At 41.1% G+C, this 21,749-nt stretch overlaps 1 protein-coding gene across 4 annotated transcripts in view; it reads right to left on the minus strand.

Annotated features, from left to right (window-relative positions):
- Positions 1-406: 406 nt before the first annotated feature.
- The window catches only part of LOC120399459 (oocyte zinc finger protein XlCOF6-like), a 32,831-nt gene continuing 11,488 nt past the window's right edge, over positions 407-21,749 (minus strand). For 3 of the 4 annotated variants that reach the window (XM_039527706.1, XM_039527705.1, XM_039527704.1), the window contains exons 4-7: positions 14,630-14,875; positions 8,462-8,625; positions 5,030-5,153; positions 407-1,181 (exon numbers count right to left, since the gene is read on the minus strand). In XM_039527706.1, the coding sequence (XP_039383640.1) occupies positions 983-1,181; positions 5,030-5,153; positions 8,462-8,625; positions 14,630-14,875 (733 nt within the window). In that variant the 3' untranslated portion in view covers positions 407-982. The remainder of the gene's footprint in view (positions 1,182-5,029; positions 5,154-8,461; positions 8,626-14,629; positions 14,876-21,749) is intronic. The other variant, XM_039527703.1, reaches the window with a different exon arrangement.

A 21,749-nucleotide genomic window follows, 5' to 3' on the forward strand; every position in this document is an offset into this window, starting at 1 on the left:
TCATTTAAGCTGCTACATAAACACTTCACAAGTGGAACAGCATTTAACAACTCCTCCCTATTCTCTACTATTGTATTTGTTAAGAAGAAAATAGTGTGCGCACACTTGTGTTATAATCTACTTGTTGGTCCAACAGAAAGTTATCACATTAAGTGTCTGTATGAATCTTTATGTAGCTGGCATTGTATTTCCGGTGTAACATTTATTACTAATAACAGATGCCACAACATCATTACTGGCAAAGAAATATGGAGTAATAGCAGCAAAACAGTTTCTGTTCATGGGCTATTAAAGGTCTGATTTTCATTCTCTCCAAAAAACTTAGTAATTTTTTGTTGCAACTCCAAAGTAAGTACAGACAATATAAAACCACTGAATTTTTTAAATCAAGTTTATTGGATATGTTGTCTATATTTTTAATTTTACCATTGACTAGTTTCTGATGAGACACACATTGCATATAATAATCTATTATAGACTAGCCAGGGAGCAGTGATATATTTTCTAATATAACTAATTCTGAGAGCCAGTGCACCAGCAGATTTCACTTTCAATCATTTACTTAATTTAAAAATATGTACCTATATTTAAAATGAGCAAGATGACATCCAAGAACCGATTTGCAGAATTCAATGCACCCACATTGGCATTTCAATAAATTCATCCCTTTAACTGTCAAACTCCCTAACTTCTAATGAAGGACAAGTCAGCATGAGGTAGTCAGAAAACAGGATCAAGATACTCAGTCCTCATGTAAAACAAACTTCATTACTCACAGCATGCCATGCTCCTCTCAGAAAAACCAGAGTTATAGCATATACTACAGTGTATATGAAGCCTCCTGCAAGGACCACTCTTTGAGCCTCAGGTTGAGTCACATTTGCCAGTCCTTTTAACGTCCTCACTGGATCAATTTCTCCTTCTCTTCCGGCTGACCTACTGCTTGATTAGCTGCTCTAGTACACATTTAAGCATGACGAACCTAATGCTCCACTGGAAATGGTTTGAGGCTAGGGGTGGGCTGGGTGCTGATTAATGAGGTTTCTGAACAGAGATGGTATTTCTTTACATGCTTCCGGAGGAGTTGCTTGTCAGGGGAAGAATAGCAGCAAAAACTACAGCCAAATGCCTCACCAGTGTGATGTCGTCGCACATGGAGGTCCAGGCTCTTCTTCTGGATGCTATAATGTAATGGAAACTTATGAGAGCTTACTGGGAAAAAATTGTAACTACTACTACTAGAAGGAGTATTACAGTAGTGGCTAGAGGTCCCAACTAAGATCAGGGCCCCATTGTGCTAAGCACTGTACAAACACACAACAAGAATCAGTTTCTGCTTCGAGAGTTTATATTCTAAGAGACAAGACAGAGGGCAAGAGGCTGAAAACCAGAGTATGAATTTATTGAAAAATGTGTGTTTTGACTTTGTACTTTTAATCACATTCTCATCATTTATGGATTATGACAAAAGAGCAGGCCTCCAAAATAAGAATTTAAGCCATGAGCCAAATACTGTCAGTATTCTACACTAAAACTGAGCTCTGTTGAATATTTACAATGGATCTCATCCTGTTCCCTTTGACCTTACTCACTCATCAGTATTAAGGAGCTGAATAATATTCTAGTTTATACACATTCCAAATAGCCACTTGTATGAACTTGTGCATATACAAATTCATACAAATGATTTAAAAAAATATTTTAAGAAAACCTTTAATGCTCCAATATGTTTTACTGTAGAATACAACCCCCACTACTTTAACTTATAACATCTTATACTGTCCTGTTAGGTGCTTTATTTCTGATATGTAAATTGCACCAGTATAGAATCCATTAGGCTGTTGATCTGAGTGGGCCTTACTCTTCAGATTATATAAAACGGTCCAGTTCAGAAACATTTCAGGTCTTGAATTTCCAAATATAGAAGTTGGAGAAAAAAAATTGTGATAGTAGAGACAGAAGTTTGTGAGACACATTTTAAAAATCCACTACTCAGTGGATTCTTCCTATTAGATGGACAGGTGTCATTGCAGATTTCATCCCATCATTTCCTATTAACTTGACTAAGGTGATACTAGGGTCTCTGCTGAATCCAAGGCACATAAACAGTCTTCACGTGTGGCAGCTTAAATCATGAAACTTTTTTATGACTAGCTATAGGTAACCCAACCCAAAACTTTATTTTAGTCTCAAATAAAAATCAGAATATTGGGTATAACTCAGAGGTGTATCTAAGTTGGTGTAATTTGCACATTCTTCTAGCTCCTTTGTTATTTCAGTTATACCACTTAGGGTATACGTCTACACTGCAGCTGGAGCTGTGATATGAAGCTTGTGTAGATGTAATTGCATTAGCTTTAATCTAGCTATCTCGCAAAAAACTGCAGGGATGGCACAACAGCACAGGCATCACAGCAGACTGTACAAACACACCTGATCCCCTGGGTATGTACTTGCATTGTTAGCATGCACTGAAGCCTGCACTGCTGTGCCCTCATTGCTATTTTCAGTGTGCTAGCTCGATTAAAGCTAGCACGGGTGTATTTACACAAACTGTAAATCGCACCCCAGTGCTGACATATCCTTAGATCTGCTTACACATGTACCTGTTTACTTACATCACTCTACCCTTCCTCTTTGAATATGGCCCACTGAGATCAACAGCCTAATGAATTCTATAGTGATCAATTTACATATCTGGGGAGAAAAAAAAAAGGCAACTAACAAGACAGTATAAGATGGTATAAGTTAAAGTAGCGGGGGTTGTATTCTAAAGTAAAAACATAGTGGAGCATTAAAAAACTATTTTAAGAAAATATTGAAACAGTTTTTATAAATTTGTATATTCACAAAGTCATACAAATGGCCACTTGGAATATATACAAACTATACAGAACGTTATTCAGCTCCTTACACTGAAGATAAATAAGGAATTTGGTATAATGAAATTGTATAACAAATACATGTGTGAAATGTTCTTTCAGTAAATAACACTTTCAGAGCATGATACAGCACACTTGCTGAATTTAGTTACTCGTGCATAAGGCCTTACTGAATTTGCAATATTGTGGAAATTGTGGATCCTGCAATATTAGGCTTCCACCGTAATGTTGACAGCGGGAGCCCCTACTCTCAGCCCCAGGCTACGACAGCGGAAAATCATGGAAAAATAATAACGGACCTTATTAGAACAAACAACAAGGTCCACTATTACTTTTACGTGATTTTTCCATGGCTTGTCCTCAACTCAGCCACAATTTTTGAACTATCATCCTTATTTGTGCATTATATTTAAGCTCTGTTCCTGCACACCTGTACATACATGCGCAACTTTGAAGATATGAATGTTCCATTGACTTCAATGGAACTACTCCCATGCCTAAAGTTAAGCATGTATGTAAGGCCAGTATTAGGGCCTTATTACAAACCAACCAACCTTGCAATTTGCACTAGTGCAGGGAATTAGTGAATTCTGTAAATCTGATTAGAATCAAGGCCAACATGTCACAAAGCTGTACTTATTTTGTCAATGATGTAAAATAAAGCACAATATAGACTAAAAAAATACTGCAGCGTATTTTGTAAAAAAATTTTCATAATATGAGAATTCACTACAGTGCCTTACTGTTAAATCTTACTTGACAGGAGGTGAATCTGACTAGTTTTTGTGCACATTATGGAGTGTGTAGTTTACTGAACTGCAGATTAGCAGTGTTCTGCTCTGTAGTTCTGTGGTGTCTGTTATGTAACAAGAATATTTAATTTCTGACTCCTTCCTGCTCTCTTCTCTAACTCATACAGTAGAACAAATGTCATTATTATAACTTCCAAGAAGGCAGTCATCTGCTAATGAACGTGTCTTGTTTTTGTCTCAATTTGGCAGTGAATTATCTGCTCCAACTCTTGAATTTAATTCATTTTTAATCACCAAAGCTTGACAATGTTTAGAGTTCTTAATTTCAGTATAGCTGTCATGAAGATTAGGAAGAGACGTTGTTGTTATTGCTGTGTTCAGTTACTGCAAGGCTCACAATGTAGGTCAAGGGGTTATGAGTTTACTCTAAATTCTGTGTTTTTGTTATTTTACCTCTTATTTGATGGATGTGTTTCCATGTTTGAACTTTGGTACTAAAGGAAACTTAGAAGTAACACTTCCATTTGCAAGCATAATCTCATCTAATGCTAAATGATTTACTATTGATGGTTATATAATAGTCCTTCCAACCAAACAAATCAACAAATGGGTACGGCAGACAAAACCTCTGTTATCTCAGTTTAAATCTTTGCAATTTAAACATCCAGAGGCAAATGGTTTTTCACTTAACATATAGTACCATGTTCAAAGACATAAGAATGTAAAATATTTAAGTTATCCTTTTGTAACCTTACACATTACAAAATGCTCTGTAACATACTTCAAAATGTATTTGAGCTTTAACAAAATTACCTATTGCTTCTATTCTTGATACCATGTACAGGACTGTGCAAGCGCTGTCAAATGAACAAAAGACGTGTACAACCTCACAATGAGAAATGCCTTAAGTAATATGACAGTTTTCCAAATTTTGGGGGGTGAGGTGGGTGGCACTACAAGCAAACTGGCAGAAGAAATCAATATGAGGAAAAGATCTAGTGAAGCTGATGTAACAGTGGGAAGTGCCTCCCCTCTACTGAATGAATGTACAGAAACATGTTCTTCTGTCATAATCCCAGTACACACAGATATCATCTCAATTTCCCCTCAGATATTTTTAGATTTATCATCTTCCAATTCCATATATCCTTCCTCGTAGCCTGTACAATATCAGTAGAAATTAAGCGGAAGCAGAGATAAAGGGGTTAGAAACATCCACTTCAAAAAACTATTCATTAGCTCTTTGTATCAAATGACCCAATTGTCTATGGGAGTGAATTTAAATATCTGGCCTTTTTGTTGATGGACAGAGTATGTAGGAAACAACATTTTATTTAAAAACCGCAGTTATACTGTGAAAAATCTGGCCAAGCAAGGGGGACTATTTACACTTACCAACTGTATGAGCACACTTCGCATTTGTAGGGCCTCTCACTTGTGTGAGTCCTGAAATGTCTGCGCAGAGAGCTTGCATCAATTGAGGCATAAGAGCAGATTTCACACTTGAAAGGCTTCTCACCTATCACAATATGGAAAGCAGGGGACATGTTCACATAGGTGAGGAATGGGGGCTGGAGGGAGGGAGGATTCAAAAGGAAATCACCAGAACATAAAAAAAATATCCTCAGACCCATTGGCTTGTCTTTTACATATTCCCATCTGAAATAAGATCACTTGAGAGTCTATGCTAGTCAGGACATGGAAGGTTTGGCCTGCTAGTAGCAGCTTAGGTTTCCACTGCCGAAGCAGGTTACTTATGGGCTATGTGACGGCAATGTAGCTGCATCAACAAGAATAAGCTTCAAACACAGTCAATGCCCATGTTGTGACAGATCTAATAGTTCAGTCCCCTGGTTTTGACCTTCCACTGCATCTGCAGGCAAAACTCAATTTCTTCAGTTGTAGAGTGATCAGATGTACTGCAAATGACTTAAAGAGAGGCCTTCGTGACTCTTTGGCCAGATACAAGATGTGGATCACATACTTGTAGGCTGCATCCATGGCAAGAGCTGCCTTAGTTCTCACATGAACTTGCACAATACCCTTCCCTCAGGTACTGAATGGTTACGGCATTTAATCTAACACACTTGACTTGAATGTAAAAGCTGTTGCAATAAATAAAATCTGTAATTAAAAAAGTATGTTCTTGCACAACAGGACAATTCTAATTCTAGATAGGTCGCTTATTGGTAATAGACATCTTTAACCTTAAATCATCACATGAGGTGGAACTGAGGTAAATCGACTAAGTCCATTTCCAAATTGAAGATCAGTTTACTTTTCTGCTAAGAAGACTTTTATCCTTGCCGCTTTTCCTGCATCAGCCCCATGAATACAGACTGCTAACTCTCAGCCTGCTTTAAGTCACTAGATTAACACCAGTTAAAAATGGTTTCTTGCAAATCAAAGAGAAGGTAGAACAGAAGTTCTCAAAAAGCACCAGGAAACAGTATTAGCAGCGAAGCCAGGATATTAATTATTTTTTTTATAAAAGTAGCCTGGACACCTTTTAGCACGAGCGCAAAAAAATAATGCTTAAAAAGCAGAGGACATTAAGGGCTTCCTCCTTTTGCTGCACATGCTTTGATCTAAACATGTACCTGCATATTTTACAACATTTATCTAATAGAGAACATGAAAGTGAAATAGACTATGAAGAAAAACTAAACTGATAAGTCTATTTTCATGGTTCAAACCCAAATGCAAAAAGACAATTCAAGTTAATGGTGAAAACTTTAAAAATCTATTAACTTACCGGGTATTTCATTTTTAACAAGCTAACTTATTAACAACATCAACACTGGTAAGGTAGTATTTCCCCTCAAATATATGATTTTTAACCAGTGTCTCTCTAATTCTCCATTGGAACCATGATAAATGCAAACATGCAGGACATTCCATCTCCAGAGCTTTACATGTACTTTTGGTATTGGTTCATCATAAAGTAGATTTTGTTTGTATTGTCTTTTAATAATAATAATAAAAAAATAATGATGATCATCATTTTGGACTCAGTATATAGAATCTTTAATCCCCAGGGGGAAACTGAATCTCAGAGAGGTTAAGGCCAAAACGTTCAAAATCATACTCAGGCCTCATCTACACTTGAAATGCTACAGCACTTCAGCATAGACACTATCTACACTGACAGGAGGGGTTCTCCCACTGACATAGGTAATCACCTCCCCAAGAGGTGGTAATTAAGTTGATGGAAGAATACACCTGTTGATTTAGCACTATCTACACAGGGGGTCAGGTCAGTTTAATTGCTGTTGCTTGGGGGGTAGATTTTTCAAATCCCTGAGTGATGTAGTTAAGCTGACTTAATTTTCTAGTGTAAACCAGGCCTTACAGTTAGCGACTTGGCTACACTTACAAATTTGCAGCGCTGCAGCAGGGTGTGAAAACACACCCTCTCCAGCGCTGCAAATTGCGGCGCTGCAAAGCGCCAGTGTGGTCAAAGCCCCAGCGCTGGGAGCGCGGCTCCCAGCGCTGTCCGTTATTCCCCACAGGGAGGTGGAGTACGGACAGCGCTGGGAGAGCTCTCTCCCAGCACTGGCGCTTTGACTACACTTAGCGCTTCAAAGCGCTGCCACGGCAGCGCTTTGAAGCGCTAAGTGTAGCCACAGCCGAATTCTACGCCAATGCACAAGTGCAGGATTAACGTCTGCTGCAGATTCCCCCCTCCCCAGAATAACTGATTCTGACGGGGAGGCGAAGAGAAGCCGCAAGAGGGATCATGCTGCAATTATATCTTACACTCACTAGGAACTGATGTGGTGCCAGAAAAGAGGGCAGCTGGTTCATGGGCTGGAGCAGCCAGCCACGGAGAGGAAGAAGGCAGAGGCTGCCTTTCTCACAGTGCTCTGCCTGCAGGGTCAGGTGAGGAGGCATGGCATATAGAGGGGAGAGAGAGCAGGGCACATGAGGCTGCTTGAGTGGGTCACACAGACTGCGGGGGGACAGACTGGGACAGGAGCCAGTGGGGTGAGAACATTGAGCCAGGGGCTAAATGGGAATGGGGGGTGCAGGGCCACAGGAGGTCTGGGGTATGCAGGGACACGCATGGACAGGGCAGACTGAATGAATGAGAGAGGCTAAGGGTCAGCCAGGGTCTGCATGAGAGAGGCTCCCCAACTTTCTAACAATCCAAACTTAGATCGATTCTCCCCGCCCCCCACACACACAGTGTAGACCAGGACTTAGATATTTGATTATCATTTATTCAGTACTCAAAAGTACATTCACCTACACACACACACACACACCCCGGAAAATAATTTTAAAAAAACCCTCGCCATGTCCATTTTTTAAAATATTAACATGTTAAAGACATGCCTGGTCTGTTAAATATATGTAATCAGAAACTTCACTCAACAAAAAGTACTAGACATGACATGTCATAAGCATAATGATGCACTCTTTGTAATATAGTTAACACCCTGTTAAATAGACAGATCTGATAACTGTATTACTGTAGAATGTCTCTAAACAGGACTCACTGTTGTAATGATTATTGTATTGTATTTAATATTTACATGGCAAGGATTTGTGAACGTATAATAATTGCTAAATAAATCAATAGATAAAATTTAAATACATGGTTAACTGGGGTGCTTTCCTGAATCAGGGACATAAACTAAGTGCTGTATACTCGCTATCATAGCCAGAGTAACTAGTGAGTGACCTTCTTTCCTTAGAACCACTGTAAATATTTGCTGAGGAACAAAGAGAGAGGTCCAAACTCTCCTACTGTAAATAATCAACCCTTTTAAAAAAAATTACAGTTTATTGTAAGTGAAGATGTAATGCACACACAGAGCTTACCAGTATGGATGCGCATATGCTGTATCAATGAGGCCTTTAGCCTAGTTTTGTACTCGCAGTGCTGGCAATGAAAGGGTTTGATGCCAGCATGTATTCCCATGTGTCTCTGTAGAGACAGTTTTGAAGAACACTTCCTGCCAGAGAGGAAACAAGCCTTGTCACAGCTGGAAAAAAAAATCATCTTTTTTTCCTGGATAAACGTTCCAGAAGGATGACATTTCTCAGTTACAGCATCCAATTGTGTTATTGTAGTCATTTAATGACTTATGGCTGGTATTTATAGCTGTTAGTTTAATGAGTATAGAGTAATATAATCAGGGGAAGGAGAATGAAGAACAAAGATTTCTTTCAGTCCTCACAGAAGTTAAACATATTTAATTTAATATTGTATTACCTTTAAAATATTAATGCACAGAATGGCCCAAATATGCATAATCTATGCACAGGTAATTTACTGGCAGCCTATCCACATAATGTGACATTCAATTGACAGTGTAGGGCAGCAAAACATAGAGATCCAATCTGATCTTCTAAAAACCATTGGTGTAAGTATCAATGGTAGGTTCTACCTTCCCAGCTACCTACTCACTTTTTCACTCTTGTACATTGCAATTATTTACATTGAAGAGTACACCTCTGAATGATATATGGGTTTATACCTCTTAAAAAGAAGAAATGAGAGGGTTTTTTTTACTATTAACCATAGATGTAAATGTTTGAACAGTAATTTAGATGTCATAAATTCTATTGCTGTTCATGTGAATTCAGGGTCTGGGGCACTTCTTCTAGAGCCATCAATCCTTCATGCCCACAAACTGCCTATCTATATGTTTTCAGCACCTAAAACTCCAACTCCCAGCAACATTAGCGAGAACTGTGGAAGGATCAAGAAGTGCAGGATCAAGCCTATAATGCAGTCAACTTATTTGTAACTAGTAACATACACCTCCATTGTAAGTTTTATTAGAAAAAATATAATTAAAAAAAGATTTGGGTCAAATCCTGGTCCCACAGAAGTCAATGGGAGTCTTCCCAATTGATTTCAGAGAGTTCAAAATTTGGCTCTCCACATTTTCCAGTTTCTTGATCAACACTATTATAGAAAAATCATTCTCATTCTATACATTCTTGTACATTAACTGTTAAGGTAAATGCTAACCCCCCAAATCACACATTACTAGCACCCATTGCCTATTTTGCTTACACCCAATATATTGAAAATAAAGCTATAACATACATATTTCATAATGCAGATTTACTATTTTAAAAGTCTGATATTGTAGTACTTTCACTCTTTCACTGATTTCTGAAATGTACTACATACAACAGTTTACCTTATCTCTGAGATGTCAATCATGCAAAAAAACCAAACAGAAGATTAATAAAAATATTCCAGTTTAGTTAACTCTTAATTTATAATTAACTTTTCAAAGGATGTTTGGCTGCATCAAAATTCAAAACAAAAAGATGGAAAAATGGACTGAACTCTCAGACATGTGTGTAATTTAACACTTCCTCGCACTACAGAAATAAAGCTTGCATCATTCCCATGGGGAAGTGAAAGTGTTTAAAAAAGCAAATTGTTAAAAACCTTGCTGTTCACAGAAGATATGCAATCTTGAATAAAAGAATGATTTCAGTAAAATCAAAAGCTTGAGAAGAAATAACTGGATTTAAACAGTAGATTTCAAGGTCAGCCATCTATGAAAAACAAGCTGTGCCATTCTAAATAATATTCGTTACACTAATTTTTTTCCTTCCCCTAAATATTTGTGACCTTTCAACTGTAAAGCCTTACTGCAAATAGTAGATTTTCACAGATCTAGAATTCGAAGGACTTTGGGGAAAAGAAAAAAAAAAAAAAAGCTACAAAATAAATACACAGCTCAAAAACACAGATGCTGTCTAATTTCCATAATGTCTTTTGGAATCCAACAGCCATGCACATACGTAATTCAAAGTTATAAGTACTCTCATTCACTGAATAGGAAAAAATTCTGTGTCACTGCTTCTGCTCACTGCAATCACAATCAAAGCACTATCTTTATGTATTTAAGAGATACCTATTTCATAATGATTTAGTGGAGCAACCCAGTTCCATCACTCCATCATGTGACTTGAAGAGAAGTAAAACTATCAGCCACGCAGATTCTTTTGGTTTGAACTGTAGTTAAAACAAATAGTTTATATGCACGGTTCTAACAGCTGTAAATGGTTTAAGCAGGGGTTCTCAAACTGGGGGTCGGGACCAGGGTTGGATCTGGCTTTTTTGCCACCCCAAGCAAAAAAAAAAAAAAAAATCTGCAGGGCAGCTGGAGCAACAAACAAACAAACCAAACAAATAAAACACCCTGTAGGGCGGCCGGAGCGAGGGTGCAAACTTTCGGCTAGCAGGACTCCCCGGGCAGTGGAGTGCGTGCCCCAGCTATCAAGGAGGAGGAGGAGGGAGCGGGGGGAGAGAGAGAAGAGGGGCAACCAGGGCTTCCTTTAGCCAGGGCATTCACCACTCGGCCCCTCCCACTGCGCCGCCTGCCGGGAAGGCTCCGCGCCGCTCCAGTCAGCGGGGAGAGAAGGACGTGGGCTGCCGGGCTTGCTGCAGACCAGCAGGGCGCTCCCCTCCTCCGTGCCACCGCCCCCTACAGGGCGGCCAGAGCAGTGAACAAGAAGAAAGGGCAGCCATGCCGCCCTAGGATTGGACGGAATGCCGCACCTTAGAATCTTCCGCCCCAAGCACAAGCTTGCTTGGCTGGTGCCGGCCTGGTCAGGACCCCTCAGGGGGTCGCGAGCTGTCAGCCTCCACCTCAAACCCCGCTCTGCCTCCAGCATTTATAATGGTGTTGAATATATAAAAAAGTATTTTTAATTAATGATGGGGGGGGGTCGCACTCAGAGGCTTGCTGTGTGAAAGGGGTCACCAGTACAAAAGTTTGAGAACCACTGGTTTAAGGGGACACATGAAGACTCCGATAACTTTGTGGTCTCATCTCAGTGTTTGTGGCGTTGAATGACCCAAAGATCCATAGATATTGATCTGTGTCTTTTTTTTCAAAAAAAATATGATGCTAGAGGAGATGATTTATGAGTGTAAGTATAAGGAGAGAAAAATACTGAGATTACATGTAATTACAGCAGGGACAACTCATTTTCACCCTTAAGAGGAAAATAAGCAGTACACCATAGGGTATTTCAGACACTTTTTTTTTTTTAATAAAAGAAGTCTTGTGCATTTAAAATAAGATTCCCATGTTTCTTTTCATAGCAGCATGGGTTGCCTTGCTCAAAAATCTCAGGATCCATAACATTTCTGCAAGATCACCATAAGACCCATGTTTTAAAAGGGGCAGTGTAAAATGAAACATAATACACACGTCATACCTAACCAAAGAACTAGGTATTGAACATTCCATCCTAGTGAGCTGGTGCCCCCATTCAATACCCTGTTGGCAAATGGCAGGTAACCCTGGAGCCCTCTCCTTTACATAAGAGCTAGTAGCTAAAGCTCAGCAGGGGGAATTAAGTTTTAGGACCTCTCTCAGCTCTGCAATGGCTACCTGCTAAGTGACCTCATCTGCAACTTAAAGACTGCCACCTTCCAGCTGGTCTCCAACCAACCAGCTCCTGAGGACTCGCTGTGGAGTCTAGGACCACAGAGAAAAATAAGCAGGCAACCTGGAGGAAGGGAAATCATACTAGGAAGTAATTTTTTTTTTTTTAAGACAGCGTTTTCCAAATAAGCAAGGATTGCATTCTAGTGAATTAAGTTATTTTCTTCTGCTTTTTTATTCTTACCCCTCTAAGAACAAGACAGCTTAAAATTCACCAGAATATCATGGACTGTGCGTACAATATTTACATAAGTTAGCAAGTAGGAAATGTCCTTATTTATGCTAAAAACACCACTTGTTCAGTTTTAATAATCAAGGCAATTTAAAGTCTAATTTACTTTTCATCATTTATGATGCTTACCTGCTGAATTTCTCTCAGATTGATCAATGGAATGGACTAGATAGATTAATTTGTGTTGCTGGTTAGTTTCTCATCAGGTTCACTTTTATGATATATATTTCCATGATACTGCAATAACTGGGTGGCTAACATTACAGAAGAATATTAGTTTAAAAATGTTTCCACTAGAATTAAAAAAATAACCATTTTATTTAATCTTAGACTTTATAATGACTTTTTTTGGTGTAAAAAAAAATAATTATATTTTGGTCAAAGCTGACCTGACATTTGGCCTGATCTTGTTCCCATTAGTTTCAACAAGAGCAGGATTGGTTCCAGGGCATCTTTACCGGGTAAATGCAATCCTGTGACTTGAAATCCAGCTTTTCTACCATAAGGGTTTTACAGAAGTTCCAAGTATGCATATTTCTCCTTAAAAATAACTTTTTAAAAATAAAAATATAAATGAATATCAAAATTACTGGTGGTGATGTGCTAAAAATTCACAAGCTGTTCTGCAAATGTAGGTTTATGGAGTTAAAGGTAAACATGTTCCTTTTAGCAGAATCAGATCACGTCTCTTCTTTTAAGATAATCAGGAAAAATCAATTTAAAACAAAACCAATGAAATATTTAAATTCAACTAACATTATTTCAGTCACAGAAAAAGAAAATATCTGCTAGTACTCAGTTAATGCCAGATGTTTCACTGAAATCTAGCACCTGGCTTTTTTTTTTTTTCCCCTCAAATTCTACATGACATGCATAGGAAAGTAATCTCTCTAGGGCACTTAAGAAACGTATCATATTAGATATCAATTAGCAACTGCCAATGTGATCACTGAACAATATTTATACTCCAAATTAATGTTTGGTAAATTTCCATAAGCTGTTTAAAGGACTTGCCCACATGGAGACTTACTACATGGCAAGCCAGGGTTTGAATGAACACCACACTAGCGGATCGCACACTAAGTTGCCCTGGTTTTGTATCAGACATACTGTACTAGGGGAAGGAAAAAAAAAATCACTGTTATGAGCCCACTGAAATACAAAGGCATAAATGAAAAAAGCACAGAGGTACATCCTTAACTCTGAATTTCCATATGTTTAAACGGGACCTTTGTGATTGTTATGTGTTGTCTGTATTAAAATGTAATAACGAGTAAAGCATTAAATAAAACCAGTATTTGTAAGGGGAGAAAAAAAATACTAGCCCTTTGCTGCCCCCTTCTGGAATATACAAAGGTTCTCATAGAAAATACACACAGGGGTTCTAAAATTGGGGGTTGGGACCCCTGAGGGGGTCACAAAGTTATTACATGGGGTGAGGGGTCATAAACTTTCAGCCTCCACGCCAAACCCCGCTTTGTTTCCAGCATTTATAATGGTGTTAAATATATTAAAAAGTGTTTTAATTTATAGGGGGGAAGGGGGGGACGGACTCAGAGCCTTGATATGTGAAAGGGATCACCAGCACAAAAAGTTTGAGAACCATTGAAATAGAGTATTCAGGAATTCAGTAACAAAAAAATCATTTCTTAGCTTACAGCCCCAAACCTCTTTAGCCAACACCAGATCTCAAAAACTCTCCCTAGCTTTTTCCAGGGTCATATACCATACTCACAGACTGTTGCTTGGCTGGCTTGCCTTTTGCCTGCCTCTCTCAGTTTCTGTTCTCCTTTCTCACTCCACCCACCCACGACCCAAAAAAATAGTCAGCAAAAGCCCCTCTGCCCACCCAGCCTAACACCTGTGGGCACGTTCACATAACCCTTTTGTTTTACGGGGGGGAGGGGAGAGGAGTATTTATATTATGCTAATTGAAGGGTAAGTTCATATTCATCAACCTCACAGTAAGTCTCACCCACATTCAGTTAATATTTTTAAAAGGTGTCAACTAGAAAATCTACTATATACAACAACAGTATTGATAAAATGTAAAAGAAAAACTCCATAAGAAAACCTGTCACGCGTATGTGGTAACAGTCCTCTCCCAGCTTGTTCTAGTCATGTCAGTAGCCCAATTACAGACCTATTTGTATACACAGCCATGCCAAGAGAGTGCCTATTTTTACAGATTAACTGTGGGCCCCGCACTCTGAAAATATTGCCCTTGGCGACTAACAGTACTTGAATAATAATCCTAAAATGGAAGTCTATAGGACTACTTGCAAGCATAAAACAAACAGAGTTTGAACCTAATTGTAGCATAGGCCTTACCTGTTGCAGATGCTGCAGACAAATTCATTTGAGTTTTTTCTCGTTCTAATTGTTCTTTTTGTATCCGAGCGCACAAGAGTATTCTCAGTTCTCTTTCTTTTCTTCATCTCTTTCACTTTCTGTCTTTGATGGACATGTTTGTGATGCCTGCTCATTTGACGTCTATATTTAAATGCTTGGCCACATAATGAACATAGGAAGGGTCTGGGAGTTTTGTGTTTTGCCATATGCTCTTTCAGCTCAGCTCTGGGTGGACAGTAAAGAAATACAAATAAGCAAATTAAAGCCAGAATTAGACTTAAGAATTCCCTTCCCACACCAAAAAAAGTGTAAGTCAATCAAAATAAACTGTATTATCTTCAGTGGTGTAAAACATCTTATTAGTTTGGGATAAAACATTCTCAAAGGTAGGTGAAAATGTAATTTTATTTTAGAAATACAGTTAGTTTCATGGGTGAGCAAGTGACTTGTTAACATATCACAATTCCATGCTATTTACATGAAGTTAAATAAATATATAAAACTTTATTAAAAAAAGACTCCCACAAGCAACTAGATAAGATGTTCAAACATTTACTACTTAGACACAAGTTATATTTAACCTGTTTTCTTGAAATTATATTAATCTAGTAACTACTTATATTTTTTAAATATTGCAAAAAATATGGATAAGCAAATGTCTTACAGTATGGTATTTATATATACTTTTTATTCACACTCTACAAGGTGAGGTTAGCATTCTTGTAAGTAGTACTTTCATAATATACTAGTATAGTGCCATTATTAAGGTGAAGACCTAAGAAGCATAAACCAGGTCCAACAATTGTTACTATCTGGGAACAGTTAGTGCTGCAGAAGACTATTAGGAGCCCACAGTAAGTTCTTGTGGAGTATTAGGGCTAGTCCACACTGGCAATGCTAAAGCACTGCCGCAACAGTGCTTTAACATGGCTTGTGTGGTTGCGGTGCAGCGCTCTTAAAAAAACAAAACAAACCACCTCCAAGAGGGGCGTAGCTACCAACACTGGTGCACTGTCTACACTGGCGCTTTACAGCACTGAAACTTGCTGCTCTCAGATGGGTGTTTTTTCATACCCCTGAGCGAGAAAGTTGCAGCGCTGTAAATTGCCAGTGTAGACAAGCCCTTACAAATAGAACAGCATGTTTTAGGAACCAGGACATTGCTATCTGATTCTGCTTTTCTGGTACTTATTTTTTATAATTATTTAAAAGTCAACTTTTGTTTTTAAATCTAAACCAATTTTCTTTTTCTGCTGTGCAATTACCAATAATACACAGTTAGATGACTACTTCTGACTTGCCATTATCGAGCTAGGGGACTTCAATACCTCTCATGTGGTGATCTCTTCTTTAAAAATGTTTGTGGATTTTTTTTTGTTTTTGTTTTTAAAATACTGTGATAATCAGTCAGAAAAACATTACCACTTTAAATTGGGGGAGGCTATAAAATATACAAAGTACACCCCTTCTTTCAGAGACAGTGTCTTCTCGAATTCAACTATTTGAAACAGCAGGAGAAAGAGTTAATAGTGGAGGGGAAACTCTTTAGGACGAGAGTCTTTTATGTATATTTTGAAACTGCAGCTGCAATCTTGGAACCCAATTGATTCATGATAATTCATGACTTATTTTTTAAATAAATATTTTTATGGAAATGTGTTCAGCTTTCCTTCAATATACAGCATTAGATACATCTTCAGTTTAACCTTTAATGATAAAATCATATATACAGATAAGCATGACAGGCAACCTTTATTACTGGTGTAATTCTACTGAGGTTACTTCAATTACAGTAGGAATGAATTTAGCCCTACCATTTTATCCATAAACTTTTATTATTTTATCATGTTCAAATATGGATACTTCTTGTGTATTACTGCCAAAAACCACTAAACTGTCACTATGGCATTTGAAATCTGAATCATCATGTAAAGCCTGTGGAACTAACTCTCTCATGCAAAACTGGCATCAAGATCAAACCAGGTGATAGGCTCATTTTTGCATTAATAAAAGATATTGTCTTTGAAAATAAGCATAGGTACAATAGTATGTGAAGGTTGGAAGGAGTAAAATAATCTTAGAGAGTCAAAGTGGGTGAGGTAATATCTTTTATTGGACCACTTTTTGTTGGTGAGAGAGACAAGCTTTCAAGCTACACAAAAAAACTCTTCTTCAGGTCTGGGAAAGGTATTTAAGCTGCATCTTCACTGCAAAGCAAAAGGGTTCGGCCCCTGGGTGCTGGCTTAACTCAAGCTCAGCCCCTCCAGCCCTGGGTTAGCACACTTTCAGTGTAGATGCAAGAGGGTTAGGCTTGAGCCCAGGCTCAAGCATGGGCTTATGTTGCAGTGTAGACATACCCTCAGATTGTCATAGCTAAATACAAGGTGGAACAGATTGCTTAGCATGTTTTTTGTCCTATAACTGAAAAGATGTTAATGGGCCACTTCACCTTGAATGGTTCCTCAGAAAGGTTAACAACTTATGCTAAACAAACTGTTCCACCTTGTATTTAGCTGTGACACTATCTTTCCCAGGGCTTGGCTACACTTGAAAGTTGCAGCACTGGGAGTTACAGCGCTGGTCGTGCAGCTGTGTAGGGACAGCGCTGGTGTGTGGCCACACTGACAGCTAACAGCGCTGGTGTGTGGCCACACTTGCAGCATTTGCAGCGCTGTATTGAGAGGTGCATTGTGGGCAGCTATCCCACAGAGCACCTCGTCCCATTTTGCCGCTGTGGGTTGTGGGAAGGGGACGGAAGGGTGCGGGTCATTCCGCTTCCTGTCCCAACGCCCCGTGGTGCATCGCTTCACATCCCAGCAGTCACAGTTGTTCCGTCCACGTTTGGCGCCATTGTGAGTCTCTTGCTGTGTTTTACTCTCTGTGTGAAGCACGATTTCTGTGGGAAATGGAGCCCGAGCTGCTGAGGACTGTGCTCATGAGTGTCGCCAGCACAACACGTTTGGCAGTTGAGCTCTTCCTTCAGCTCCAAAGTGACAGTGAGGAGTCCGACGATGATATCGAGTCGCCTGCCGTGTGTGACACTACATTGCTTGTGGCATTCACGGAAATGCTCAGCACCATTGAACGCTGCTTTTGGGCTCAGGAAACAAGCACTGAGTGGTGGGATCACATCGTCATGGAAGTCTGGGATGACGAGCAGTGGCTGCAGAACTTTCGGATGAGAAAAGCCACTTTCATGGGACTGTGTGCTGAGCTCGCCCCCACCCTGCGGTGCAAGGACACAAGATTGAGAGCTGCCCTGACGGTGGAAAAGCGGGTGGCTATTGCAATCTGGAAGCTGGCAACTCCAGACAGCTACCGGTCGGTCGGGAACCAGTTTGGAGTGGGAAAGTCGACTGTTGGAATCGTGTTGATGCAAGTTTGCAGGGCCATTAATCGCATCCTGCTAAGAAGAACCGTGACTCTGGGGAACGTGCAGGACATTGTGGATGGCTTTGCAGAAATGGGTTTCCCTAACTGTGGAGGGGCGATAGATGGGACGCATATTCCTATTCTGGCACCCCCGCACCTAGCATCTGAGTATGTTAATCGGAAGGGGTATTTCTCTATGGTTCTCCAGGCGCTTGTGGATCACCGTGGGTGTTTCATTGACATTTACACAGGCTGGCCTGGAAAGGTGCATGATGCACGCATCTTTTGGAACAGTGGCCTGTTCAGGAAGATGCAGGCAGGGACTTATTTCCCAGACAGGAAGATCACAGTAGGGGACGTCAAAATGCCCATTGTGATCCTTGGAGACCCCGCTTACCCGTTACTGCCTTGGCTCATGAAACCCTATACAGGGAAGCTTGACAGGAGCAAGGACCGGTTCAACTACAGGCTGAGCCGGTGCCAAATGACTGTGGAGTGTGCTTTTGGCCATTTAAAAGCTCGCTGGAGGTCTCTGTATGGGAAGCTAGACTTGGGGGAAAGCAGCATCCCCGCGGTTATATCCGCATGCTGTACCCTCCATAATATTTGTGAAGGGAAGGGTGAAACATTCAGTCAGGCATGGACCACCGAGGTTCAAGTCCTGGAGGCTGAATTTGCACAGCCAGAGAGCAGGGCTACTAGAGAGGCCCAGCACAGGGCTACAAGGATTAGGGATGCCTTGAGGGAAGAATTTGAGGCTGAAAGCCAACAGTAATGTTTGCTGCCTTGCATGGGAGTGAAGTGCAGAGGTTACACTGTTAGAATTCTATTATGATTTGCAGTGCCTGTTTCTGTACTGGGCTAAGGTATCTTTCACTATCTGCAATAATAAAGACTGTTTTCAAAGCCAAGAATTATTTTATTGAAAAGAAAAAAAACTTCCTTGACAGACACACAACATTTCAGGAACCTAAAAGGGCAGGGGGGTGGGTTGGTGAACTGTACAGTCACAAGTTTGCATATGTCCTGTCTGGAGTGCTGTGCAATGACTGCTGCACTTCAGGGTGCATATACTGCATGGTGATGGGGGTTGAGTGCAGAGGGTAAGGGTCGTAGCTCTCAGGGCTGGTTGGTGAACGTACAGGTGTTGGAGGCAGCTGGTGGTGGTAAGAACCTGGATGCTGGAGAAAGGGGTTTGGAGCTGACATTGGCGCAGAAGGGAAAAAGCTTTGGGACGGGGGGGAAGCGGGGGGGCAGCACGGTAGTGCTCTGCCTGCATGGCTACGAGTGACTGGATAGAGGCCGCTTGGCGCGCCAGGATGCCTAGCAGCTGCTTTGTGCTTTTCCTCTTGGCCACTGCGTTTCTCTGTCAATTTCTCTGGCGGATCCTGCTTTCCCTTTCTCTCCAGTCCTGCAGGTTTTTACTCTCTCTAGCAGAGTGATCAATAACTGTTTTCAGCATGTCCTCCTTGGTTTTTCACGGCTTCTTCCTCAGATTTTGTAGTCTTTGTGCAGTGGTGGAGCCAGGCAGTCCAGCAGTCAAGGTCGCTTTTTGAAAGGCAAAAATGGCAACAGTTAACAGGGTTCATTATCTCATCCAGACAGTAATTCCCACACACTGAAGGAGTTTACAGTCTTCACTTTAGCATACTTTTCCCATACCAAAAAAGAGCACACGTAACACAACAGGAGCCACGAAATGGTGAGTAAGGGGTACTGATTGCTTCAGGGCTGTGCAGGGGTTTCTGTGTGTTGGGGACAGCAAACAGCTACAGGGGGGATCTGCACTGAACAGTCTCCCAACATTTTCCACAGGAGTTACTCCCGGAAGATATCTCGCTGCTGCGGGTCACCAGGGAAGAGCGGGAGGGTCTTCTACAGCAATGCGGATTCCGCCCTGGGCCCTATGCAGCTTGCCTGTGTGCAGCAATGGTCCCCCCACCCCTCGCGGCACAGTGGCGCGGACGCGTTAGCCTGACTGGGACAAGGACCACAGTGGCTCTCCCTATAAACCTGCGCAGGCACATTGCCCACGCTCTGGCTGAAACTTTTGAGGAGATTACTGCAGCCGATTACCACGACGTGATAGACCACATCAATGGGCTATTCCACATCTAGGCATGCATGCATGCAGCCCTAACCCCCCCTCCTCTCCCGAAACATTTCCACCCTGAAAATAAAAGCCGCTTACCAGTAACCCGCTCCTCTGCTTGTCCTTCAGCAAGTGCTGGCTGCTGCGATTGGCTACCTTCCTCCTGGCTTGAGAAGAGCTCCTGGCTGCATGCCTCCTGGGACTCTGGGGTGTCTTCCCCCATCCCAGTAGCTTCACTCACGGTTTCCTCCACCCCCCCCCCTCCTGCTGATCCTTTCCCCCATCCTGCTCAGAAGTGTCCATCATGGTCGTCGGATTGGCAGTGGGGTCACCCCCAAGTATCGCATCCACCTCCCTGTAAAAACGGCAGGTCGTGGGGGCAGCGCCGGAGCGGCGGTTTCCCTCGCGGGCTTTGCAATAGGTACTCCGCAGCTCCTTTACTTTAACCCTGCATTGCAGCGCGTCCTGGTCATGGCCCCTATCCAGCAAGGACTTTGATACCTGCCCAAAGGCATCATAATTCCTACGGCTAGAACGCAGCTGGGACTGCACAGCTTCCTCCCCCCAAACACTAATGAGGTCCAGCAACTCGCCATTGCTCCATGCTGGTGCTCGTTTGCCGCGTGGAGGCATGGTCACCTGGAAAGATTAACTGATTGCACTCCACACCTGGCTGAGCAAACGGGAAGGGGATTTTTAAAATTCCCGGGGCATTTAAAGGGCGGGTCACCTGAGGCCAGAGCAGTAGAGTGCAAACTGATGAGCAGAGTGGCTGAACAGGAATTCTGGAATATCTCCTAATACCCTGGAGGCCAATTACAGCGCTGGTGTGTGTCCACACCTGACGAGCAGCGCTGGATCACCAGCGCTGCACTCGCTACACCCCAAGCAGACCAGGTGTTCAGCCAGCCCTGCAGCCAGGGAGTTGCAGCGCTGGATGTGCCTTGCAGGTGTGGACGGTTACTAATTGCAGCGCTGGAAAGCCTCCACCAGCGCTGCAACTCGCAAGTGTAGCCAAGCCCCCAGACCTGAAGAGCAGCTCAGTGAAGCTCAAAAGCTTGTCTCTTTCACCAACAGAAGTTGGTCCAATAAACAATATTACCTCACCCACCTTGTCTCTAATATCCCAGGACCAACATAGATAAGCTTATTTTGTTTGCAGTGTAGTCATATCATATGCTTAAAAAGATCTGGCAACGGTCCTTTGGGAGGGAAGGGGAAGCCGATGTTTGCATGTCAGTGTAAAAACAGAAGCAAACAAATCTGAGTAAGAATACTTTCATTTGTGGCAAGTAAAGTATAACTTCATAGAGAACTATTTTATTTGACATCTGGTATCAACCGTATTTTCGTTGTTCACAGCGTATTCATTGAGAGTTTGTGGTTTATCACACTTGAATGAGCTGATTATTTTAGCAACAACAAAAATCTTGAAAGTGTAGGAAGTGAAGAAAAACAGAAAATAAGATATTAGCTGTTACATTAATATTAATGATTAATATAGCCAACCCAAGACAAAACAACAGTGTTAGGAGGTGACCTGTGAAATTCCATCAACTTTAGCAATATGTGCTAAATGCCCCCCAACAGCTTGGTGAAGAAGAGAGGCATTCAGCACATTGTTACCACTTAGAT

The sequence above is a fragment of the Mauremys reevesii genome, linkage group 2 (genome assembly GCF_016161935.1).
Source record: "Mauremys reevesii isolate NIE-2019 linkage group 2, ASM1616193v1, whole genome shotgun sequence".
In the NCBI taxonomy this organism is placed as follows: Eukaryota; Metazoa; Chordata; order Testudines; family Geoemydidae; genus Mauremys; species Mauremys reevesii.